At 41.0% G+C, this 22629-nt stretch overlaps 1 protein-coding gene across 1 annotated transcript; it reads left to right on the forward strand.

Annotated features, from left to right (window-relative positions):
- The first annotated feature begins 1519 nt into the window (after window positions 1–1519).
- LOC111901304 (coronatine-insensitive protein 1) lies at window positions 1520–5404 on the forward strand. Its single transcript, XM_023897158.3, has 3 exons — window positions 1520–2676; window positions 3702–4176; window positions 4301–5404. The coding sequence occupies exons 1-3, from the start codon at window positions 2183–2185 to the stop codon at window positions 5096–5098; spliced, it is 1767 nt and encodes a 588-aa protein (XP_023752926.1). The 5' UTR covers window positions 1520–2182; the 3' UTR covers window positions 5099–5404.
- Window positions 5405–22629: the final 17225 nt, after the last annotated feature.

Raw genomic sequence — 22629 nt, forward strand, 5'->3', positions numbered from 1 at the left:
AGTATTCGAATCCATCATCTTTTAGCTTCTTAAGTTAGTTTTAAAAGTACGTTGCTATAATAGTAAAACTTAGATCATAGAGTGCATGTACATTTATGATAATTTTTTTTGATATTTTCGTTGCCATGATCTAGTATATAGTTGCATAGAAAACCCAACAATTTTTACAACACCTCAACTCTAATTTCACCCTAGAAATTTCAGATTATATTTAGGGTTTTACTGAGAACTTTCAATTTCACCATCTAATTAATATTCAAAATCAAGAGAGGGAGGTATCTTACCTTGATACAAGGATTTGAAAGTTAAATCTTTGAAATTCTTAAGCTCCGACACATTTGTTGGACGTGTGTGTGTATGAAAATTGCACCTAAGTGTGTATTTTTGTGAATATGGGATCAAAATGACCAACTGAGTGCTATTTCTTATTTCTATGTCTGCAACGTCATCGTGTCGCGATCCATATTGGGCTGCATCGTACTTTTGACTTTTCGCGAGACTTTTATATCCAACACTCCTTAACTTCATAGTTAATGTTAAGCAATCTACTTTCGTCGTGCCGCGATAAGACTTTTTTGCGTCATGTTTTCTCCAAAATACATTACGTTCAATATTCAACTTACGTAACTCGATTACTGTTTAGAATACGCGTTGTGACCCCTTCTTGTCGCGTCGTGATTTCTTCTAATTATGTTTTCTTTGTAATTTTTCATGTGTAGCTTCATCAACTTGTACCCTTATACTAATAAGGTTTAATATTGTTCCAAAAAACATTATAAAAATTCTTACTACATACATACATAATTATTACACTGTAAGTTTAGAAAATAAGTATCACACACCTTTTTAAATATCTTGATACTGTTAGATTAAATGTCTTATGGTAATTTATCTACCATTTAGTTGGAGAATTATAAAAAGACATAATAAAATAATTGGGTATCCAGTACCAGAAACAGTAAAATCTACAGAATTGGTTAAACCGGTTTTTACTCCAACATAATAAAAACCGTCGATTTCGGTTCCTGACAATTATAGCGGGTACCCATCTATGCTCACCTATTTATGGCAGAAGTGGTTGACTGGTGACAGCAATTATAGTGTTGGTGATGTTTAGCGAAGGACATCGTGGATGGCGGGGATGAGTGACAAATGTGATATTGATCGGTGGAGGTGGTTGATAAAAAAAATGTTACAATTTTAGTCTTTATGGGGTGGAGGTGAGATAAGGGTCCTTGATATTTTATAATTATAAATAATTAAACAGAAAGAAAAAAATTGTAATAATTAAAAAAGTAACTGTTTTAGGAAGATTGAAGTTAGATAATTTTAACAAAAAGGGATCACTTATATCAATTTTGTTAAAGTTGGACCAAATATGAAGATGGAAGGAAACCAAAGTGAAAAAAAAATGTAATTTACTCTATATATTAAAAGTTAAAGTTGGTGATGGTATTTTTAGGTTATCCTGATGCACAACAGTGTCTTGTCGTTTGCAGAGTTGCAGAATCTTTAACGAGTTCTCCCAATTAACCCTTGGCACATCATTAATAATCCCCATCTCTTCACAACTGTCTTCTCTCTTTTATAAGTTCTTGGTTGTAGAGCCTCTTAAAACAACTTTCCATTTTTATCGTTCCCCATATAAACTCCTCCAACTGTCGCCGTCAGATCTCTATCTCTTACCCAATCCTAACCGTGCACTTCTCTGCTCCTTACTCTCACTCCAACTTTCTCTCTCTAGCCCCCCATTCGTGGATCTCGTCACTCCTAAATTCTCTAATTGTTTACATCTCTTTTTTATCTCTAATAAGGAATCCTTCCTAAAGAAATCTTTTCAACCTGGTTTTTCCTAATCGGATTATATCCATCTTTGAACCTTCTTGATTTGAAGTCGGTTTTTGTTTCTTTCTTGATTTCAACTCGAGGTTTTGTTTTCTCATACGAATCTTTCCTAAATCCTTCTTTTCAGTTCCAGTTTTCGTAATCTAGTCACGAATCTCAAAAAACTTTCTTGATTTGAAGTTGGATTTTTGTATCTTTCTGGGTTTTGGTTTGTTTCCCTCATTAATTCTTCTCCAAGAATCCCTCCGACTCACTGTTTTCAACTTGGTTTTCTGGGAATCCAATCATAAGCTTGTAATTTTTTTGATTCCAACTAGGGTACTTCTTGAATTTGATTATGGAGGATCGGAACTACATCAGCCAGTCGTCCCAGCGAGTTCACGGCATGTCTGACATCGTTTTCGAGTGCGTGTTATCGTACATACACGACACACGTGACCGGCAGTCCATATCTTTGGTCTGCCGGAGGTTATGGCAACTCGAAGCTCATACACGAAAACACGTAACAATAGCGCTGTGTTACACGGCAACTCCTAAACAGCTCTCACGGAGGTTCCCGTTTCTAGAGTCCTTGACAATAAAAGGGAAGCCACGCGCCGCCATGTATAACTTGATTCCGGAGGACTGGGGTGGGTTTGCAACGCCGTGGGTGGAGGAGATTGCGAAATCTTTCAGTTGCATAAAAGCTGTGCACTTCAGAAGGATGATTGTAAAGGATGAAGATCTTGAACTCTTAGCCCGCGAGCGTGGGTCTGTTCTTCAGGTTCTTAAGCTTGATAAATGTTCTGGATTTTCTACTGATGGGCTTCGCCATATTTGTCGCTCTTGCAGGTATTTTTGTCGTCTTATGGCTTCTATTAATAACGTGTTTAACTGTTAAAATCTCATTAGAGATTGGATTCATTGAGAGTTTAATCTTCACATTTTTGTATAAAAACCTTTTTCTCTAAATTATTTCTGGATTACTCTGTTGTGTTTTTCTTTTTTGGGAAATTGTTATACAGTTAAATTTGTCTTCTCTTCTTTTATTCTTTGCTCTGCTTCAATAATTTGTGAGTGCAAGTTATTAGTAGCGAAATTTACAAATGATCTATCTTTTTTTTTTTATTATTTAATTTAAGAAGATGAGTGAATCTTTGGCAAATCTTTTATTTGACATCTTTAGAAGTTATCTCTGTTAAAACCCAACGATTCATATTCTTTTTTTCTTGATTTCTATGAATTAATAATTATGAGAGTAACGATGGATTTGGGTGAAATTATTTGACCTTGATGAAATGTTAGGTCCTCAATGTGAATGCTTGAATATATCTAGAAGGTTATGACATTTTCTTGAAATGCACTCAAAGCTATAATTAATCAACAAAAATGGCATTTTTCTACATAATTATGGTGGGGTTTTGATTTTCTGTAGATTACATTATTTTGTGCCATGTTTCCTTCTTTTATTCTTTTTCAGAATTATTTGATGCCATTAGTAGCAATTAACAGAGTGTTGTTTTTTAGCATGAATTACTTCTTGTCGTCGAGCTTCTTTTCTACATCCATCATTCAAGATTCATGATTACATTTGACTATTTTGTTTCACATTCATAGCTTTTGAAAACGTTTAGCATCGGGTATTATTTAAATTCCTTGAAACTGGAAGACTTTATATTGATGTCAGAAAATTCAACAGTTTGACTTCAAATGTCAACGGATCATACTCGTCTAATACAATATCAAACGCATTAATACTTGTTTCTTTTACGTGTCATACATAACAAGCTGTAAAACCCTTTTTGTTATTCTAAATTGTGATTCTAGGAATTATATGCAATTGGACATGTTAAACTTATAGTTTTATGCAATTACAGGAACCTTAGAGTCCTGTTTTTAGAAGAGAGCCAAATATTAGAAAAGGATGGAGAGTGGCTACATGAGCTTGCTATGAGCAACACAGGGGTACTCGAAACATTAAACTTTTACATGACAGATCTTAGCCAAGTTAGTGTTAAAGATCTGGAGCTAATAGCCAAGAAATGTTTGTATCTACTATCTGTGAAGATAGGCGACTGTGAAATCTTGGAGCTTGTTGGATTCTTCAACCATGCTAATTCACTTGAAGAATTTGGCGGGGGTTGTTTCAATGAGCAAGCCGAACTGTATAATCATGTGATGTACCCCCGAAGAGTAACCCACTTAGGTGTGAATTACATGAGTACAAGTGAAACTATCCTTGTGTTACCTTTTGCTTTTCGCCTCAAAAAACTGGATCTCCTCTATGCCCTTCTTGACACCGAAGACCACTGTCGCTTGCTCCAACGGTGCACCAGTTTGGAAATACTTGAGGTACAAACAAAGCTTGATTTTTGGTGTTTAAAAGATGTACATATATACATTATTGTTTCAGTAACTTTTTAGTTGAAAGAACTTGAAATGAACTAATTCTGAATTCAAATATATGAAAAAACAGACAAGAAACGTGATTGGAGACCGAGGAATGGAAGTACTTGCGCAATACTGCAAGAAGCTAAAACGGCTTCGAGTGGAGCGAGGAGCAGATGAACAAGAAATGGAAGATGAAGAAGGTGTCGTTTCTCAAAGGGGATTGACGGCAGTAGCACAAGGGTGTCTAGACTTGGAATATATTGCAGTATACGTATCCGATATCACAAACGCAGCTCTAGAAACCATGGGCATGAACTTGAAAAAACTCAGAGATTTCCGTATGGTGTTACTGGAACGAGAAGAAGTCATCACAGATTTACCACTCGATAATGGAGTCCGATCTTTACTCAGTGGGTGCCAACAACTAAGAAGATTTGCACTGTATCTCCGGCCAGGAGGGCTAACGGACGTGGGTTTGGCTTATATTGGTCAAAACAGCCAAAATATAAGATGGATGTTGCTAGGGTATCTGGGGGAATCTGATACTGGGATTTTAGGGTTCTCGAGAGGATGCCCTAGCCTGCAAAAGCTTGAAGTGAGAGGATGTTGTTTTAGTGAACGTGCACTTGCGATGGCTGTTTTACAGTTGAGGTCTTTAAGATACTTATGGGTACAAGGGTATCGGGGATCTCCGACTGGATGTGATCTGTTGGCAATGGCGCGACCTTTTTGGAATATTGAAATAATTCCTCCAAGAAAGGTTATTGGTGGAGATGGTAAAGAGAAAGAACATCATGCACATATACTTGCTTATTACTCGCTTGCTGGACCTAGAACAGATTTTCCGCCTTCTGTCATCCCACTTGACTCCATTGCTAGATGAATAAACACATGTACATAGGGTTCAGAATTTCAGTGAGGTAAAGTGTTTTTCTTGAACACACGTCATAAATGGTCATCCACAGGGTGATATAATCGGTTCTACTTTGTTTAGTTTTTTTTTTCCTTTTGTTTCTTGTATCATGCAGTTTTCTGTATCGTTACTGTTCATAATGGTTTCCTTTGGGTTGTCGTTACTTTTGGAATGGTAGGCATGTGATAGTTTTGTTATCTTAGAAAGATGTACAATCGATGAGCTAGTGTCGGGATTAATATTGAGTTTTGAAGGACACAAGATATGTTTTGTTGATGTCGTTTGTCTTGTGATTAGCACTAGGATTCTATTTGGAAAATGAAGACCCAAAATATTGAAAGACAATGGAATGTTAGAGAATAAAACTATAGATTCTTCATGAGAATCTATATGCTAAAGACTTGGAACAGTTTTCATATGAATAAGTGAAAAACCTTCTGGATGCTTTTGGCAAAACGTCAATTACTGTAGCAAATATTAGAATAACATATATGCTAAAGACTTGAACAGTTTTCGTATGAATAGATGTCGGTGATTTGGTCGTATTCTTATTTTACTGAATCTTGATTATTGCATCAGGATTCTGCTTTTTATTTAAGCAATTGGCTTCAGATTCTTGATAGAATATATTTTTAGAATAAATGTGAATATTTTAGATTGGTTAATATTTTGCAAGTTATCATCTTGCCTATTAGATATGGATTTTCTATAACAAAATTGTGGACAGCAAAGAGCCTGTCAGCGTGGTCTTCTAAGGAATGGTTGGGTTAGCATCCATAGATGGCCTTATATGTCATGGGCTATCCCACTGTCTCTATATTCGACTATGTCTTAGAGTCTTGGACCGACCCATGCATGTAAACGTATATATAAGAGATAGAGATAGGATATATTCAAACGTATCATTGTTATCATCAGATCCATGTATATAGGATCTGGAGTTTATCTCTTATGTGTAATTCGTGCGTATATATGTTGAATACAAAACCGATGAGGGTATTTACGGCAATTAACCTTTTTGACTTGGTATTAGAGCCAATCCTAGGGTTCGTCCTTTCTCTATCTTCTTTTGGCTTTTGATCCTCTATCTCATAATCGCCATCACCATGTCTATCATTACCTCTTCTAAAATTGCCACTGCTATCTCCTGTAAGCTTACTTGAACCAATTTACTGTTATGGAAGGCCCAAGTCATACCCATACTAGGGGGTGTCCTACTCTATGGATACCTTGATGGCACTACACCAAAACCCAATGCAAAAATAACTTCCGGAACCGTCACATAAGTCAAAGAAAAAGACAATCCCATGTACAACACATGGTTCATTCAAGATCAAGCACTCATCGGGGCTCTTCTATCCTCCATGATAGAAAATGTGTTTGCTTAACTCAAAAGATGTACGAACTCGTCCTACGAGTTATGGACTTCCCTTAACACAATGTTCTCTGCTCAACATCATGGAAACTCCATCCAAATACGTACTCAACTTTCAACTACCAAGAAGGGAGATATGACTTCATCAGAATACTATCAAAAGATGACTAGTCTCACTACTACTATAGGCCACACCATGATTGATGAAAAAGTGGCTATGGGTGCTCTTGATGTTCGATTTATATCATCTAGAGATCAACTAGCTAATGGTATCACAAAGTCGGTAACTAAGAGCATGTTACAAAGTCTGAGACATAATTTAAACCTTGTTACGGTTAAGATTGAGGGTGAATGTACACGTATATATAAGAGATAAATATAGGATATTTCAAATGTATCATTGTTATCATCAAATCCATGTATATAAGATATGGAGTTTATCTTTTATATGTAATTTGTAAGTATATATATTAAATACAAAACCCATGAGGGTATTCACGATAACTAACCTTTTTGACTACCCAATGGTCTACAAGGGCAACAACAATCGCCAAGCCTTCTTGGCATGCGTCCGTCTCTAGCATTTTCTGTCATTGCTTCTTTAACGACTGATATTGAAGTTAATATGCATACTCTTGACATTAACCCTTGGATGAGAATTGGTACATGGATACAAGGGCTACCTCCCACATGACATCCACATTAGGTACTTTATTACCTTATTATAATTCGATGACCTATCATAACTTCATCGTCCGTAACGACCGATCAATTCTCATTCACGGTTTTGGTCACACTCATTTACCGTCTCCTTTTCCTTGGTTGTCTTTAAACAATGTCCTTCATGCTCCTAGATTTATTAAAAACCTTGTGTTTATTAAAAAGTTTACTTCTAATTATTATTTAACTTTGGAAATTGATGCATTTGGGTTTTTTGTGAATGATCTCAAGACGGAGGTACGTCTCATGAGATGTGAATTCAGGACACTTTTTATCCCATAACATCCACTAAGCCTCTTATCAAGTTATCTTCCACATTTGTTGCGATTTCTTCTTCTTTGTGACACAACCGTTTAGGTTATCCGAGAGCAACTGCGTTTGATCCCCTTAGGAATAAACGTTTATTTCATGTAACAAACTTTTTACTTCTAATGTTTGTCATTCTTGCTCTCTTATCAAGCATATATGTTTGTTTGTTCCTACTTTTACGTCGAATACATTTATGTTGTTTGATAACGTTCATTGTGATCTTTGGACATCCCTAATTACAAGTTCATTTGAATAAAAATATTATTTACTTGTGTTGGAAGATTCTACAAATCTTCCATGGATATTCCCATTAATGCACAAATCTCAAGTATATTATGTGTTTATTAAGTTTCGAGTATATATTTATACATACTCAATTTAATAATGGTCGTTTTCGGGTGTTCTATCACAAAATAGGATATCTTTTTTGGTTCTCATGCCCCCACACTTCATCTCAAAATGGTAAGGCAGAGCATAAGATACATTTCATTAGTAATATGGTTCATACCTTACTTGCTCACACATCTTTACCTCCGTTATTTTGGAATCATGCCCTCAATATGACACCATACCTTCTCCATATTCTACCATCAAAGCTACTTTGTAACACCCATTTCCCCAGTATGTTTTGGGGTTATTCAATGGGGATTAATTAAGTTTTGGGATTTTCTCCGAGTGGCGGGGCGACGAATTTAAGGGGTGTAGCGTGACCATAACACGACGCAACATTTAATGATGCTCGTAACGCGAAGGGCATGATGGGTCAAACCCTAAAAGCCTCGATTTGGGCCTATTTAAGGGCATAATTCTATAGGGTTTCATCATTTTGCCAGCCTCCATCCCCGAAGAACACTCTCTCATCCAAACCCTAGCTTCTTTTAGTGCTTTGTGTTCTAATTTGCTTCCTTGATGTGATTCTGAAGAAGAAGTGAGCTTTTGGTGTTAAAGGAAGCAAGTTGCTGAAGTTATTTTCCTTTTTGTGACCTCTTATAGCTCTGTAAGTCTCCAAGATCCAATTTTTAAGGATTTTTCATGCTAGATCTAGGTTGTTGGTGGTTTAGTAGTCTTTTGGTCCAATAATCTTGATGTTCTTGGAATTTGAAAAACTTAAGAATTTTATTGGGTTATTTTCTTGCTTCTAGACTTTCCATTTTGGTGAAAAGACTATGTGTGTGCTTTCCTTGAGCCATGCACTTCGTTATGACACTTTTTATGGATTTTTGTACTTAGGGTTTAGTATGATGGTTTATTAAGCCTTGCTTATGGATAAAGTTGGTAACTTTATCCATTTAGAGCATTCTAAGATCGATATATAAAATATGGTCTTATGATCCTATGGGATTAAGTCACTAAAGTGGATGTTGTTAAAGCAGATTTCACGGCACTACATGTTGGAATGTCGCGACATGATGTTTGAGTGGATTCACGACTATTTTGTCGTGTAGCGTTGCATGACGCGAACGGTCATTGGTCACTACGCGACCGTTGACTTTGATGGTTAACTTTTTGACTAGTTTGACTTTTGGTCAAACTTGTTGGGTTTGGAATATAGACTAAGGTTTTACCTCTAATTCGTTTCTAGGTGGATTATGGTAGCTTCTTTTTTTCATCTAAGACTGTGAGGTTACAGCCACTTGCATCAGGTGAGTGTTTTCACTATACTACGTGTGACATTGTATATCCATTGTATGATAAGATATATGTACCATTAGGGAACGAGTATGCTAGTTTACTAGAATAGTTTTTGTTATGTATGTTATTAACTGATTGTAGGATATTGTTATATGTCATGTTTGGATAAGGTATTGATAGTACTGGCCGATCTTTGAGTGAATGCCCTAGGGGTGGTACGTAGTTTTAATTAGATAACATGATAACTCTTGGTTTGGCCTTATTACATGGTTCTTGTTTGATAAATTGCTCTCAATTAGGATCATTTGTTTGACAGACTATCTTATTTATCGACTACATATGACTAAACATTCATAATGCAACCATTAGTATTAGTAATTGTTAGGGATAATTAGCATCAAGTACACATATAAAGGTAGCAGAAGTATCAACTAGATACACCTTAGTGCACATGCATCCTAGAATCTATGTTTCACTCGTAATAGCAACCTACTGTGAAAAACGACAAAAGTAAGAATTACTAACCTCATATTCGATTCCTTGTGATCTCGTACGTGCTAGCTTGATGCAAAGATGAAGGATCCAAAAGAGCGCCCCCCCCCCCCCCCCTAATGGAATCATACCCACAACACCAAAAGTAAAAGGATAATAAACCAAGCTAGGGTTTATTCGAAAATCACAAACCTGGGAGATAGGGTGTGATTTTTGTCCAAGGAAACTGAGAAAGGGGGAGGGACGATTTTTGTTGGTGAATTACTAGCTCTAGGGTTTTACCCTTAGAAATCTATTTATAGGCTTTAGGTAAAATCACAGATGGATACAAACTCTAGGGTTTATCCTTATCTGAATAAAATCTGCCATATCCCTTACCAGCGATATCCAAAACCATCCCCACCCTCTATCCCGAGGGTTCTAGAATATTACAATTAATCAAGTTGATTAATTAATATTAAGCCCTTTAATTAATTACCAAAATAATTTCTAATTAATTTATTTATTCCTTAATAAATTAACATATTATATATCTCCTTTTCCTGTTATTTGGGTCATGAGGCCAACCCAAAAGGACCATGTTATTATTAGAAATATTACCACAACAGTTAATGATCTTGGACACCATTTCCAATAGTCTCCTATTTGTGAAGGTCGTCAACTTTTTGGGATCAAATATTTCACTAACAATCAAAAGAGAATGGTCATCTATTGCAACTACCAAACTCTAATAAGAATAAAAAAAATTGGTCCTTAGTGACCAATTATTTCCTTTGTTCTAGATATCTCTATGAGCATGAGTAAATCTCAAAGTCCAACATTCTATTTCCCGATGTACAATCCCAAGTTTCGAGTCCAAAAATTTCATTTTAATTAACTGAGTATAAAAACATTCATAAGAAAACTATGTAAAAATATATCATTTCATAAATCAACATATCATGTCTGAAAACCCAAATCAAACATGTCAGAGTACAATCCCAGAATATCTCAGGTGTAGAAAATCAATGCGTGTGTATGATGTGCTACTACCGCGCCAGATCCTTCCCCTTCGATGAAGAGGTACTTGAAACCAAAACTGTAAACTGTAAGCACGAAGCTTAGTGAGTTCCCCAATCGTACCACATACCATACAATCACATAGCATACATACTGCCGGACAATTTTGGGGTGCCCGACCTACCCGGTACGACCATTCTGGGGTGCCAACCTACCCGGTACGACCATTCTGGGGTGCCGACCTACCCATGTCAAACCATTATGGGGCGCTGACCTACCCGTGTCAAGCCATTCTGGGGTGCTGACCTACCCGTCGGTCCTAACAACCGACCCTCGGGGACTATTCCACCCCCTATTGCTACTATCACATATATCATAACATCGACATACTATCAGACATATATGGAGTGTCCGAACTACCCATTGGTCCTAACAACCAAACTTGGGGACTATTCCCTTCCTACTACCACTATCACATATAACATATAATGTGAGCATATAAAGATATCATCACATACTGTCATACATATCTGGGGTGCTTGATCTACCCTTCGGTCCTAACAACCGAACTTTGCTACTGTCACATATAACATATCATGCCAGCATATAACATATCAGGTAGTATCAAACCTAGATGATCATCTAACATACAACTCCTACTGGTGGGCCGACATTGTGGCCATAGACCCACCGCTACTAAAAGGTAACTCACCTTGAACGAGTAGCTGTTGATAATCTATGCGGGAAATCTCTGTCTGCTGCTGCTCCGGAAATCCTCCGGCTATAATCCCCAAAAAGCACTTAGTCAGAGTTTGATATCTATTCTTAGGGTAAAATGACCATTTTACCCCTCACCAAGTCCAAGTCAAAGTCAAAGTCAACTTCCAGTTGACCCGACTCGCCGAGTTGGGCCGCCAACTCGTCGAGTCCCTATCCTTTCATCTGTCCTTCTTCACGCCTCTACTCGTCGAGTTTGGCAACGACCCGACAAGTTCTCCTTCTAAAACAACCCCGAATTAACCTTCATCCGAATCGCCGAGTTGTATGAACAACTCGTCGAGTTCATCTCCATCCTATGAATAAGTCCTATCCTCGACTCGCCGAGTTGTATGAACAACTCACCGAATTCATCTTCAAGAGTTGGGAGGTTGCCTTGAACTCGCCGAGTCTGCTCATGCACTTGCCGAGTCCTATGAACTCCAGGACTATGGCTTATCCCAATACGTTGGGTCACTCCCCCCGGATCCTCTAAAACCTTTCCAGCACTCCACTGGGTCTCTTTGACCCATAACAGAAAAAGGGACTCTAACCTCGGACTCGCCGAGTCCCAAGAATGACTCGCCGAGTCGATATAGTCCAAGTCTATTTCTTCGATTTCTGGTGTACAACTCTTGTCCAAATGATAGATCTAGGTCCCTTAACTCGATCTAGCACGTAAAGTTATGAAATTTACGTGCATGCATGGGACTTTGAGCCTAAAAGGCTCTAAAAAGACTCTTAAGTTGCATGGGGGCTTCCATGGGTGCAAAAGCAGCCCTTTTCTGCCTTGTAACTCCTTCATGGACCTAGATCCGAAGCCTCAACCCCCAACCATGCTTGCAATCATGGTTGGTTACCAAAAATGGCTTATAAAAGCCCTAAATCTCCCCAAAAAGGGATCTAACAAATGAACAAGCAAGGTATCGACTTTATACCTTCTGGGAACTACAAATTATGCACAAACTTGAACTCTCTTGGTCTTCTCTTGATTCCTCTAGGCTTTTCCTTCTTCTTTGAGTTCAAAATCACCAAAAAGCACCACAAATGCCTTAGCTCTTTACACAAACGGTTAGGATTTGCTATGGGGGGTTTCTGGAAGCAATAGGGACGAAGGGTGGCTGGATGGGATGCTTAAATAGGGTGCAAACCCTTAGATTAGGGTTTGTCCAGTCAGAGTCTACTCGTCGAGTCTGGAAGCCGACTCGCCGAGTCCGTCATTTAAATCTCGTATCAAATCCGCTTCTACTCGACGAGTTGGGCCTTCAACTCGCCGAGTCCCATGCCAAAAATGCAAAATACTTAAATAAAATACATAACAGGAGCCAGGTGCTAAAAATCTCCCCCACTTATTTTAGACTTCGTCCTCGAAGTTTGCTGCTCGTTCCTGGAAACGTTCAGGGTAATGCTCCATCATCTCATCCACCGGCTCGCAAGTCCACTTTGAGCCCTTCCGGTGCTGCCATTGCACCTTCACCAGCTCGACCCTCTTGTTTCTCAGATACTTCGACTTCCAGTCAAGGATCAGCATAGGCCGTTCAATGTAATTCAGGCTATCATCGACCTAAATATCCTCTAAGGGCACCACTATTGAGTCGTCCGCTAGGCACTTCCGCAGCTGGGAGACATGGAAAATGTTGTGGATTTGACTGAGTTCGGCTGGCAGATCTAGCATGTACGCCACCTTGCCCACCTGGGCTAAAACCCTGAACGGTCCAATGTACCTGGGGCCCAACTTGCCCCGTTTCCTGAATCGGATGATGCCCTTCCATGGTGACACCTTCAGGAGAACCATATCCCCGACCTGGAACTCCAGGTCTGATTGTCGCTTGTCGGCATAACTTTTCCGCCGACTTTGAGCAGTCTGAAGCCTGCTTCGGACCTGCTAAATCCTCTCTGTCGTCTTGAGCACCACTTCAGTGCTCCCCATGACCCTCTGGCCAACCTCACCCCAACATATCGGGGTCCTGCACTTCCTCCCGTATAACATCTCGAAAGGGAGGATGGTCAATACTCGTATGGTGGTTGTTGTTATACCAGAACACATCCAATGGGAGGTAAGTATCCCAACTACCACTAAAGTCTAACACACACGCCCACAGCATATCTTCCAGGGTCTGGATGGTCCGCTCACTTTGACCATCTATCTGCGGGTGAAATGCAGTGCTAAAGTGCAGACGAGTACCCAACTCGTCATGGTAATATCTTCCCACTTCCAAAGGGGAATATCCAACGGCTGCATCTTGTCGTGTGGCCTCTGGTGCTCGGCCTTGACCTTCCTGCAGGTCAAGTATCGCTCCACATACCATGCTACACCCCGCTTCATGCAGGGCCACCAATAGTCTAGACAAAGATCCCTATACATCTATGTCGCCCCGGGAGTGATAGAAAACCTGGACTTGTGCGCCTCCTCCAACAATGTCTGATGCATGCCTCCATGATAGGGGACCCACACCCTATGGTGAAGAGTCAACAATACTCGGCTATCATAGTCGAAGGAGGAAACCTGACCCACAATACGCCCACTCTTCCGATGTTCCTCCTTCATAGCCTCCTGATGGGCCTCTCGGATCTGCTCCAGCAACGGAGCCACCACGGTCATCCGTATGCAGATATCCCAGATCGGTGCTGCCTTGCGGCTAGCGTGTCTGCCACCACATTGGCCTTCCCCGGGTGGTAAAGGATCTCGCAATCATAATCCTTCACTACGTCCAACCACCGACGCTGCCTCATGTTCAGATTCGGCTGATCTGTGAGGTACCTCAAACTCTTGTGGTTCGTGTAAATGGTATAACGGTCCCCATAAAGGTAATAACGCCAAATCTTGAGGGCGAACACAACAGCCCTCAACTCCAAATTATGCGTCAGATAGTTCGCCTCGTGAGGCTTCAGATGCCTTGAAGTGTAGGCGATGGCATGCCCTCTCTGCATCAATACAACGCCCAAACCCGAAATAGACACGTCACAGTACACAACATAATCCTCTACGCCCTCTGGCAGGGCTAAGATCGGCACCTCGCACAATCTCTGTTTCAATGTCTCAAACGTTGCCTACCGCTCAGGCCCCCAATGAAAGACTACGGTTTTCTTCGTCGGCCGCGTCAAGGGTACGACTATCTTGGAGAAATCCTGGATGAATCTCCGATAGTAGCCGGCTAATCCCAGGAAACTCCGAATCTCAGATGGAGACTTCGGAACCTCCCATCTCATCACGGCCTCCACCTTGGCCGGGTCGACCAGAATGTCGTTCTGGTTAACAAGGTTCCCATGAAACTGCACCTCGCGCAACCAGAACTCACACTTGGAGAACTTGACGTACAAGCTCTCCCTCCTCAGGGTATCCAAAACCTCTCACAAATGCTCCTCATGCTACTCCTATGTCTTGGAATAAACCAAGATGTCATCGATGAAAACTATCACAGACCGATCCAACATCGGTCTGCACACGTGGTTCATGAGATCCATGAACGCGGCAGGAGCATTGGTGAGCCCGAAAGGCATCATCACGAACTTATAATGGTCATAGCGTGTCCGGAACGCAGTCTTCTGTACATCCTCCTCTATGACCCTCATCTGATGATATCCTGAATGCAGATCAATCTTAGAGAACCAAGATGCTCCCTGCAGTTGGTCAAAGAAGTCATCAATCCTCGGAAGTGGGTAACGGTTCTTCATCGTTACCTTGTTCAACTCCCGATAGTCTATACACATCCGATGCGACTTGTCCTTCTTCTTCACAAACAGAATCAGGGCTCCCCAAGGCGAGCTACTCGGTCTGATGAATCCCTTGTCTAGCAGCTCCTGCAGCTGCGTAGATAACTCTTATATCTCGGGGGGAGCCAACCGATATGGTGCCTTGGCTATCAAATCCGCACCAGGGACTAGGTCGATCCTGAACTCCACCTGCCTCTCTAGAGGTATCCCAGGAAACTCCTTAGGGAATACATCCGCAAACTCTCATACCACGGGCACATCGCCCATTGTCACCTTACCCGTTTCTCGGGTATCCATAACATACGCGACGTACCCGACACAACCCTGTTGTAGGTAGCGTCTAGCCCTTGTTGCTGAATACACTGTGGGTCCACGATGTGGTCTCTCACCGTGGATCACCAAATCTCCCCCACCTGGGGTCCTGACTCACACTAGCTATTGTGCACAATCTATCACCTCCCCATTAGGGCCCAACCAGTCCATGCCTATAACCACCTTGTTCCCACACAATGGAATGGGAACCAAGTCTACCAGGTAACGCTCCTCGAATAACCTCAGCACATAATCTCGGAAAACTGTTGATGTTCGCACCGATCGATCATCGGCAATCTCTACCTCTAAAGGGCAATCCAACATGCCCAAAGACTCAGAAAACCTCTTGCTGAGCGCAAGAGAAATAAAAGATCGAGTGACACCTGAATCAAACAACACCTGTACCGGAATACTGTTCACATGGAACAATCCTAAACATGTATATACAGAGCATATATCAATATCATAAACATCATATAAATAGATCAGAGGGGAATAATCATACCCATCACCACATTGGGTGCGGCGCATGCCTTCTCGGTAGTCAACTGGAAGGCCCGACTCCTCACCACTGGAGCCTCTGCCTTGCCCTGCCGGCCATCAGTAATTTGTAGGGTCGCTGGAGCCGGCTCCTTCACTGGTGTTGTTGCTATCATCTGGGGGCAATTGGCCTTCTTATGGCCCCTCTGGTTGTAGTGAAAACACAGCAACTCGGATGTCTGAATAGTGGGTGCAGGGGCGGTACAATCCCTGCTGAAGTGCCCCATCTTGCCGCACTTGTAGCAGCCCGACGATCCCAACCTACATGCTCCCTTGTGCGGCCTGTCACATTTCCTGCAACGGCCCTGTCCTGACTGGCCTTTCGGCCTACCATCTGATCCCTTGGGCTTCTTCCCCGAAGCCCCAGTCGTTTGCCCTTCCTCTACCTTCCTCTTCTGGATATGCTCCGGATCAATCTCCCTCTCCCTTGCCCTGGCAATCATGGAATCCAAGGTAGGGCAAGCTGAAAAACTAACATGCTCCCAAATATCAGCTCATAACATGTCATGGTAGCGGGTCCTCCTCATGTCCTCATCTCCCACATACTAGGACACCAATAATGCCCTCTCCCGGAACTTGGCGGTGATCTCCGCCACTGTCTCAGTCGTCTGTCTAATATCCAGGAACTCCCTGGCCAACTGCTGAAGCTCCACCGTAGGTGCGAACTCAGCCCTAAACCAGGTCACAAAATCCAGCCATGTCATAACCTCAACAGCCGAGGCTCCTAGAGAGTCACCAACCGACTCCCACCAATCTTTGGCCCTGTCTCTTAAGCACATTGTTGCATATCTCACCTTCGACCCCTCGAGGCAGAAGTTGGTCAACTGTACAGACTCAACTGCTAGCCCGAACCCGATCCCTCTTCTGAGCTGCCAACTGCTAGCCTCGGACGTAGTACCACCATTCTGTAATACATAATGACAACCGTCAGTGATACTGATACATCTAGAGGGATCACATCCATCACAAGTTCCCTGGTCTTGCCTCAGCCTTCCTCGATTCAAGTACAGATCCTCTGCTTTCAGTAGTACGGGCCCATACTACCTTCCACATCTATCCGTACTTTCCTCAAGAACTGCCTTGACTCCACCAAGTCCCTTTTACTACTACTGATCTCTGCTATTCCCATCCTAGGCTCGCCCTAGGGTACCTCTGACTCCACCCTAACCAGTCCTCAGTTGCTGAAGGCCTCTTTGTAATGCCAATTAGCCATTACCTGAATACAATCACATGCAACGAGGCCCGAATAATCCTTCGAGTAAGGGACTCATCTCTACAACGGTTAGGACTCAAACAAGAGCTGTGAAATATGGTCAAATCCAATCCTCTAAGATTATCCAACCCTGATCACACGTGACTTTAATGTATTCACCTAATAGCTAATTCCTATCACTCAGAGTCCCACAAAGCACAAAGCAAGCAACATTCAGACAAAAGGGAACGATCTCAAGCAAACTTATCCTCATAACAAGAAACTGTACTAGCATACAATGCTAAGCTCATACTATAAGGCATAACCTAAACAGGCTATCCTACTACTGTCTACTCAATACTAGCATGCAATTCTCATAAGTTGAAACACATAAAGTAGGCATATAAGGCATCATTCCTAGATCCTTAGTCCTATTCTAGCATGTTGTTCTACTAAAGCTGATAAACATAACATAAACTTGTATGGGTACTTTGGGGAATACTTACTTGAGCTCGGCCGGTCACGCACATCACACAATTCGTTATTTCTCAAAACTCCTTTAACTTATCTTTTAGAAAACCATTTTCTTGTAAAAGCTTTTAATCCCTCGATTTGAGTCCGGACACCCCCGAGGGTGTGTCCGAATCCCTCAAACCAAGGCTCTGATACTAAATTTTAACATCCCAAGTTTCAAGTCCAAAAATTTCATTTTAATTAACTGAGTATAAAAACATTCATAAGAAAACTACATAAAAATATATCATTTCGTAAATCAACATATCATGTCTGAAAACCCAAATCATAAAGTAGCAACATGTCAGAGTACAATCCCAGAATATCTCAAGTGCGGAAAATCAATGTGTGTATGATGTGCTGCTACCACGCCAGCTCCTTCCCCTTCGATGAAGAGGTACCTAAAACCAAAACTGTAAACTATAAGCACGATGCTTAGTGAGTTCCCCCATCGTACCATATACCATACAATCACATAGCATACATACTGTCGGGCAATTCTTGGGTGCCCGACCTACCCGGTACGACCATTCTGGGGTGCCGACCTACCCATGTCAAGCCATTCTGGGGTGCTGACCTACCCGTCGGTCCTAACAACCGACCCTCAGGGGCTATTCCACCCCCTATTAATACTATCACATATATCATAACATCGACATACTATCAGACATATATGGGGTGTCCGAACTACCCATCGGTCCTAACAAACGAACTTGGGGACTATTTCCTTCCTACTACCACTATCACATATAACATATCATGCCAGCGTATAAACATATCATCACATACTGTCATACATATCTGGGATGCCTGATCTACCCTTCGGTCCTAACAACCGAACTCTACTACTGTCACATATAGCATATCAAGCCAGCATATAACATATCAGGTAGTAGCAAACCTAGATGATATCACAAAGACGATCATCTAACATACAAATCCTACTGGTGGGACGGCATTGTGGCCGTAGACCCACCGCTACTGGAAGGTAACTCACCTTGAACGAGTAGTTGTTGATAATCTGCGCGGGAAATCTCTGTCTGTTGCTGCTCCGGAAATCCTTTGGCTACAATCCCCACAAAACACTTAGTCAGAGTCTGATATCTATTCTTAAAGTAAAATGACCATTTTACCTGTAACATCCCAAAATTCAGGTAAAGCTATTTAACCCTTCTCCTTTTCCCAAGTTGTCAAGTTAAGCCCCTTAAATAAAATGTTAGGCTAGTGAGTACGTTGGGCGTACTGAGGAGTACGCTGCGTGTAACGCTCGTAGATCCGGGATAGTCAATTTAGAGACGATAAGCATCAAAAATGACTTTTAGATGGAAGATTATTTATAAGGATTAATCTTAACCAAGTTGTAGTATATGTCACAAGGTTTCCATGCATATAAAGAACGCCAAAATTTGAGTTATGACGAGGAAGTTATGACCTGTCGAAGTTTCGCGACAGAACCGGTACGACCTAGCGCGACGTAAATAGTGAATTTAAGGTAGATAGATATCTATCCTTAGTAATCTAAACGAGAGTCAAAGATGTCTTCGATAGTAGTCCAACGATAAAAAGGCAGACAAAAACGGAGTTCAGATGAAGGAGTTATGAATTTCGAACGGAGTTTTCCTGCCCCGGCCTACTAAAGATAATATATAAGTAATATATTTATAATATATTAAAAATAAATTCAAAATTAACCAATGGATTCTAAAAGAGAGTTGTAGAGCATAATCTCACCTACGCGTTGATATAAAGAACGTCGAAAACGGAGTTCGTATGCGAAAGTTATGAATTTCTGAAGTTCGGGGCGCGAAACCCCAAAACTGTCAGATACCACGATGTGGCAAGTCTTCTGACACCACCGGGAGTCCCCCAGATGCAACTTGCGATGATGCATGCAGTGACGACCAAGCCCACGACGTGGAAAAAGGTGCCATGACTTGGCAAGGGCCAGTTTTGCCCTATAAATAGATTTGAAGGGCCAGCCGAGTTTGGTTGCTCATTCTCTCATCTCTCACCTATATTGCATCGATTTACGTGCAAAGAAGTACCCCCGAAGCCCCGGTATCAACCCCGAGACCCGAAGCAAGTCCCGAAGTCCGAAGATCCCGAAAAGAAAAGAGTTTCCGAGCCGAAGCTCTGCCCAGGAGAAACCCGGTGTGTGAAGTGATCCCGGTTTCACCAAAGAATACTACTTCTACAAGCCGTAGTGATGTCCGATCATCTTCTGATCAAGTGAGTGTATAGTCCCTTTTATAAACACGATTATAATACAAGTATTGTTTGAATGTATTAAGTATATGTTTTGGGTGAGTGTGTGGTCACTTTCTTCTAACACATAAATATTAAGTATTTGCTATGAAATACATGCTATGTGTTTATATATTGTTGTTTATTTGAGATGTTGGTGGAATGGATGAACTATATAGGTTTTAATGAGTTAAACTGTATATGTATTTTGTAACTATAAATATGTTGGGTAGGACATGGGTAGATGAGATCCGTGAGTATGGATCAGATCAAGAGATTAGTTTAGATCCGTGAGTAGGAATCAGATCAAGAGGCTAGTTTTAGATCTGTGAGTATGGATTAGACCAAGAGGTTAGTTTTAGATCCGAGAGTAAGGATCAAGTAAAGAGATAAACTTGTTATTAGTCCAGGAGTATGGATTAAGACTAAGTTAATTGTCCCTAGTCCGGAAGTATGGATTGGGCACAGTTATAGATCCGGGAGTATGGATCAGATATGGATTAAGATTAAGTTAATTGTCCCTAGTCCAGGAGTATGGATTGGGCACAGTTATAGATCTGGGAGTATGGATCAGATATGGATTAAGACTAAGTTAATTGTCCCTAGTCCGGGAGTATGGATTAGGCACAATTATAGATCCGGGAGTATGGATCAGATCAGGATTAGGGTATAGTTAATTGTCCCTATTCCGAGAGTATGGAATGGGCACAATTATTGATCCGGGAGTATGGATCAGATCAGGAGGTTAGTTTTAGATCCGTGAGTATGGATGAGGTAGTTTTAGATTCGTGAGTATGGATCAGGTGAAAAGGTAGTTTTAGATCTGTGAGTATGGATCAGGGGAAAAGGTTAGTTTTAGATCCGTGAGTATGGATCGGGTGAAAAGGTTAGTTTTAGATCCGTGAGTAGGGATCAGGTAAAGAGGAAAACTTTAGATACAAGAGTTTAGATCGTGTCGTTGTGAGGATCGATGGGGTGGGATAAGAGTTGCCTTTATATGGTGAAAATGTACAAGTTTGAATGTTCTATACTTATAAATATATGATATAACATTGTGGGATGAAAACCCTATATGCTCACTAGGCACCCAAGCCTGACCCACTCAGTTTTCTTTGTATCACAAGTATCGATACGAAGACATATTTCACGGTGAGATTTAAAGGAGATATAAATCATTAGTGTAATTAAATGTAAGTTCTGTTTATGCTTATATGTCTGTATCGGAACATGACATCCCGAGGTTTTATTATTAAATGAAAATACATTTTCTTTGAGAAATGTTTTGATAGGTTATTATCATATCTTGTTTTAGGAACAAATTCCACAACCGTTTTCTATAAAAGATTACTCTGATTTAAAAAAAAAACAAAGCATAAACAAATCGGTCTTTTCTGGTCGTGAAATTGGGGATGTCACACTGCGCGTACTCGCACGCTTAATTTGGACGCGGACTCACCTGGGTACGCTGGGTGTATCCAGGGTTACGTTGGGCGTAGCAAGCCCAGGTGTCAACCCTAATTTGGGGCTTGTGCATTATAAAAGGAATGTTATGGCCTTGACCTCAGCCTCCATTCCAGAGAGTGAAACCCTAATAGAGAGTCCTCCTTCATATCTAGCTAGTGTGTTGGTGTTCTAAGCTTCTAAGTGTCATTTTATGGTGGTGGAAGAAAAGAAGAGGCCATTTTGGAAGCTAGAAGTTTGTGGGAAAGAGTAGATCCAAGCTTTTCAGAGGTTGGAGCTTCTTCCTGAGGTAAAAAGCTTAAAACTTGCCTTGTCATTTGTGTTGTGTGCTTCTTGGACCAATTTCTAGGGTTTTTGGTCCCAAGATGGAGACTTTATGATTAAGTGGTCTCCATTAGCCTAGATCTATCATATTTCAGGACTATAAGAGTTGAATGTTCATAAAAATGCAATCTTGGACGTAAATATTGAGCTATGCATGAGATCTAGACCTTTGGAGGAAAAAGGAAAGGTGTTAGAGGGTGTAGGGACCTTTACAGCCATGCAAAGGCTTAAAGGTTCCGACTTTATGGGATAAGAGGCTTTATGTGTTCCAGTTGTATGAGGACTTGCATGCTAGTTGTTGAGTAAACAGTAAGTAGGATAGCCTGCTTGGGTTATGCCTGGTAGTATGAGCTTAGCACTTTATGCTAGCTCAATTCCTGAGAGTAGATAGAGTTAATTGAGATTGTTACCCTTATCTGAATGTTGCTTGCTTCGTGCTACGTGGGACTCTGAATAATGGGAGTTAGCCATTAGGCGAATGCGTCACGTTACATGTGATCAGGGTTGAATAATCTTAGAGTGTCGGATTTGATCCTACTGCGCAGCTCTTGTTTGAGTCCAACCGTTGTAGGGACGATTCGGGTACTCGAAGGATTTTCTGAGTCTCGTCACATGTGATGGTATTCGGGTAATGGCTAATTGGCATTACAAGGAGGCCTGCAGCAGCTGAGGACTGGTTAGAGTGGAATTAGAGATTTCCCTAGGGCAAGCCTAGGATGAGTATAGTAGTGATCAGCAGTAGTGAAAAGGATCTGGTGGAGTCGAGGCATTCCTTGAAGAAAGTACGGATAGATGTGGAAGGTAGTATGGGCCCGTACTACTGAAAGCAGAGGATCCGTACCCAAACCAAGGAAGGCCAAGATAAGACCAGGGAACTTGTAAGTAGTTATGATCCCTCAGGGAGTATCAGTATCACTA

The sequence above is a fragment of the Lactuca sativa genome, chromosome 2 (genome assembly GCF_002870075.4).
Source record: "Lactuca sativa cultivar Salinas chromosome 2, Lsat_Salinas_v11, whole genome shotgun sequence".
Taxonomy (NCBI): Eukaryota; Viridiplantae; Streptophyta; class Magnoliopsida; order Asterales; family Asteraceae; genus Lactuca; species Lactuca sativa.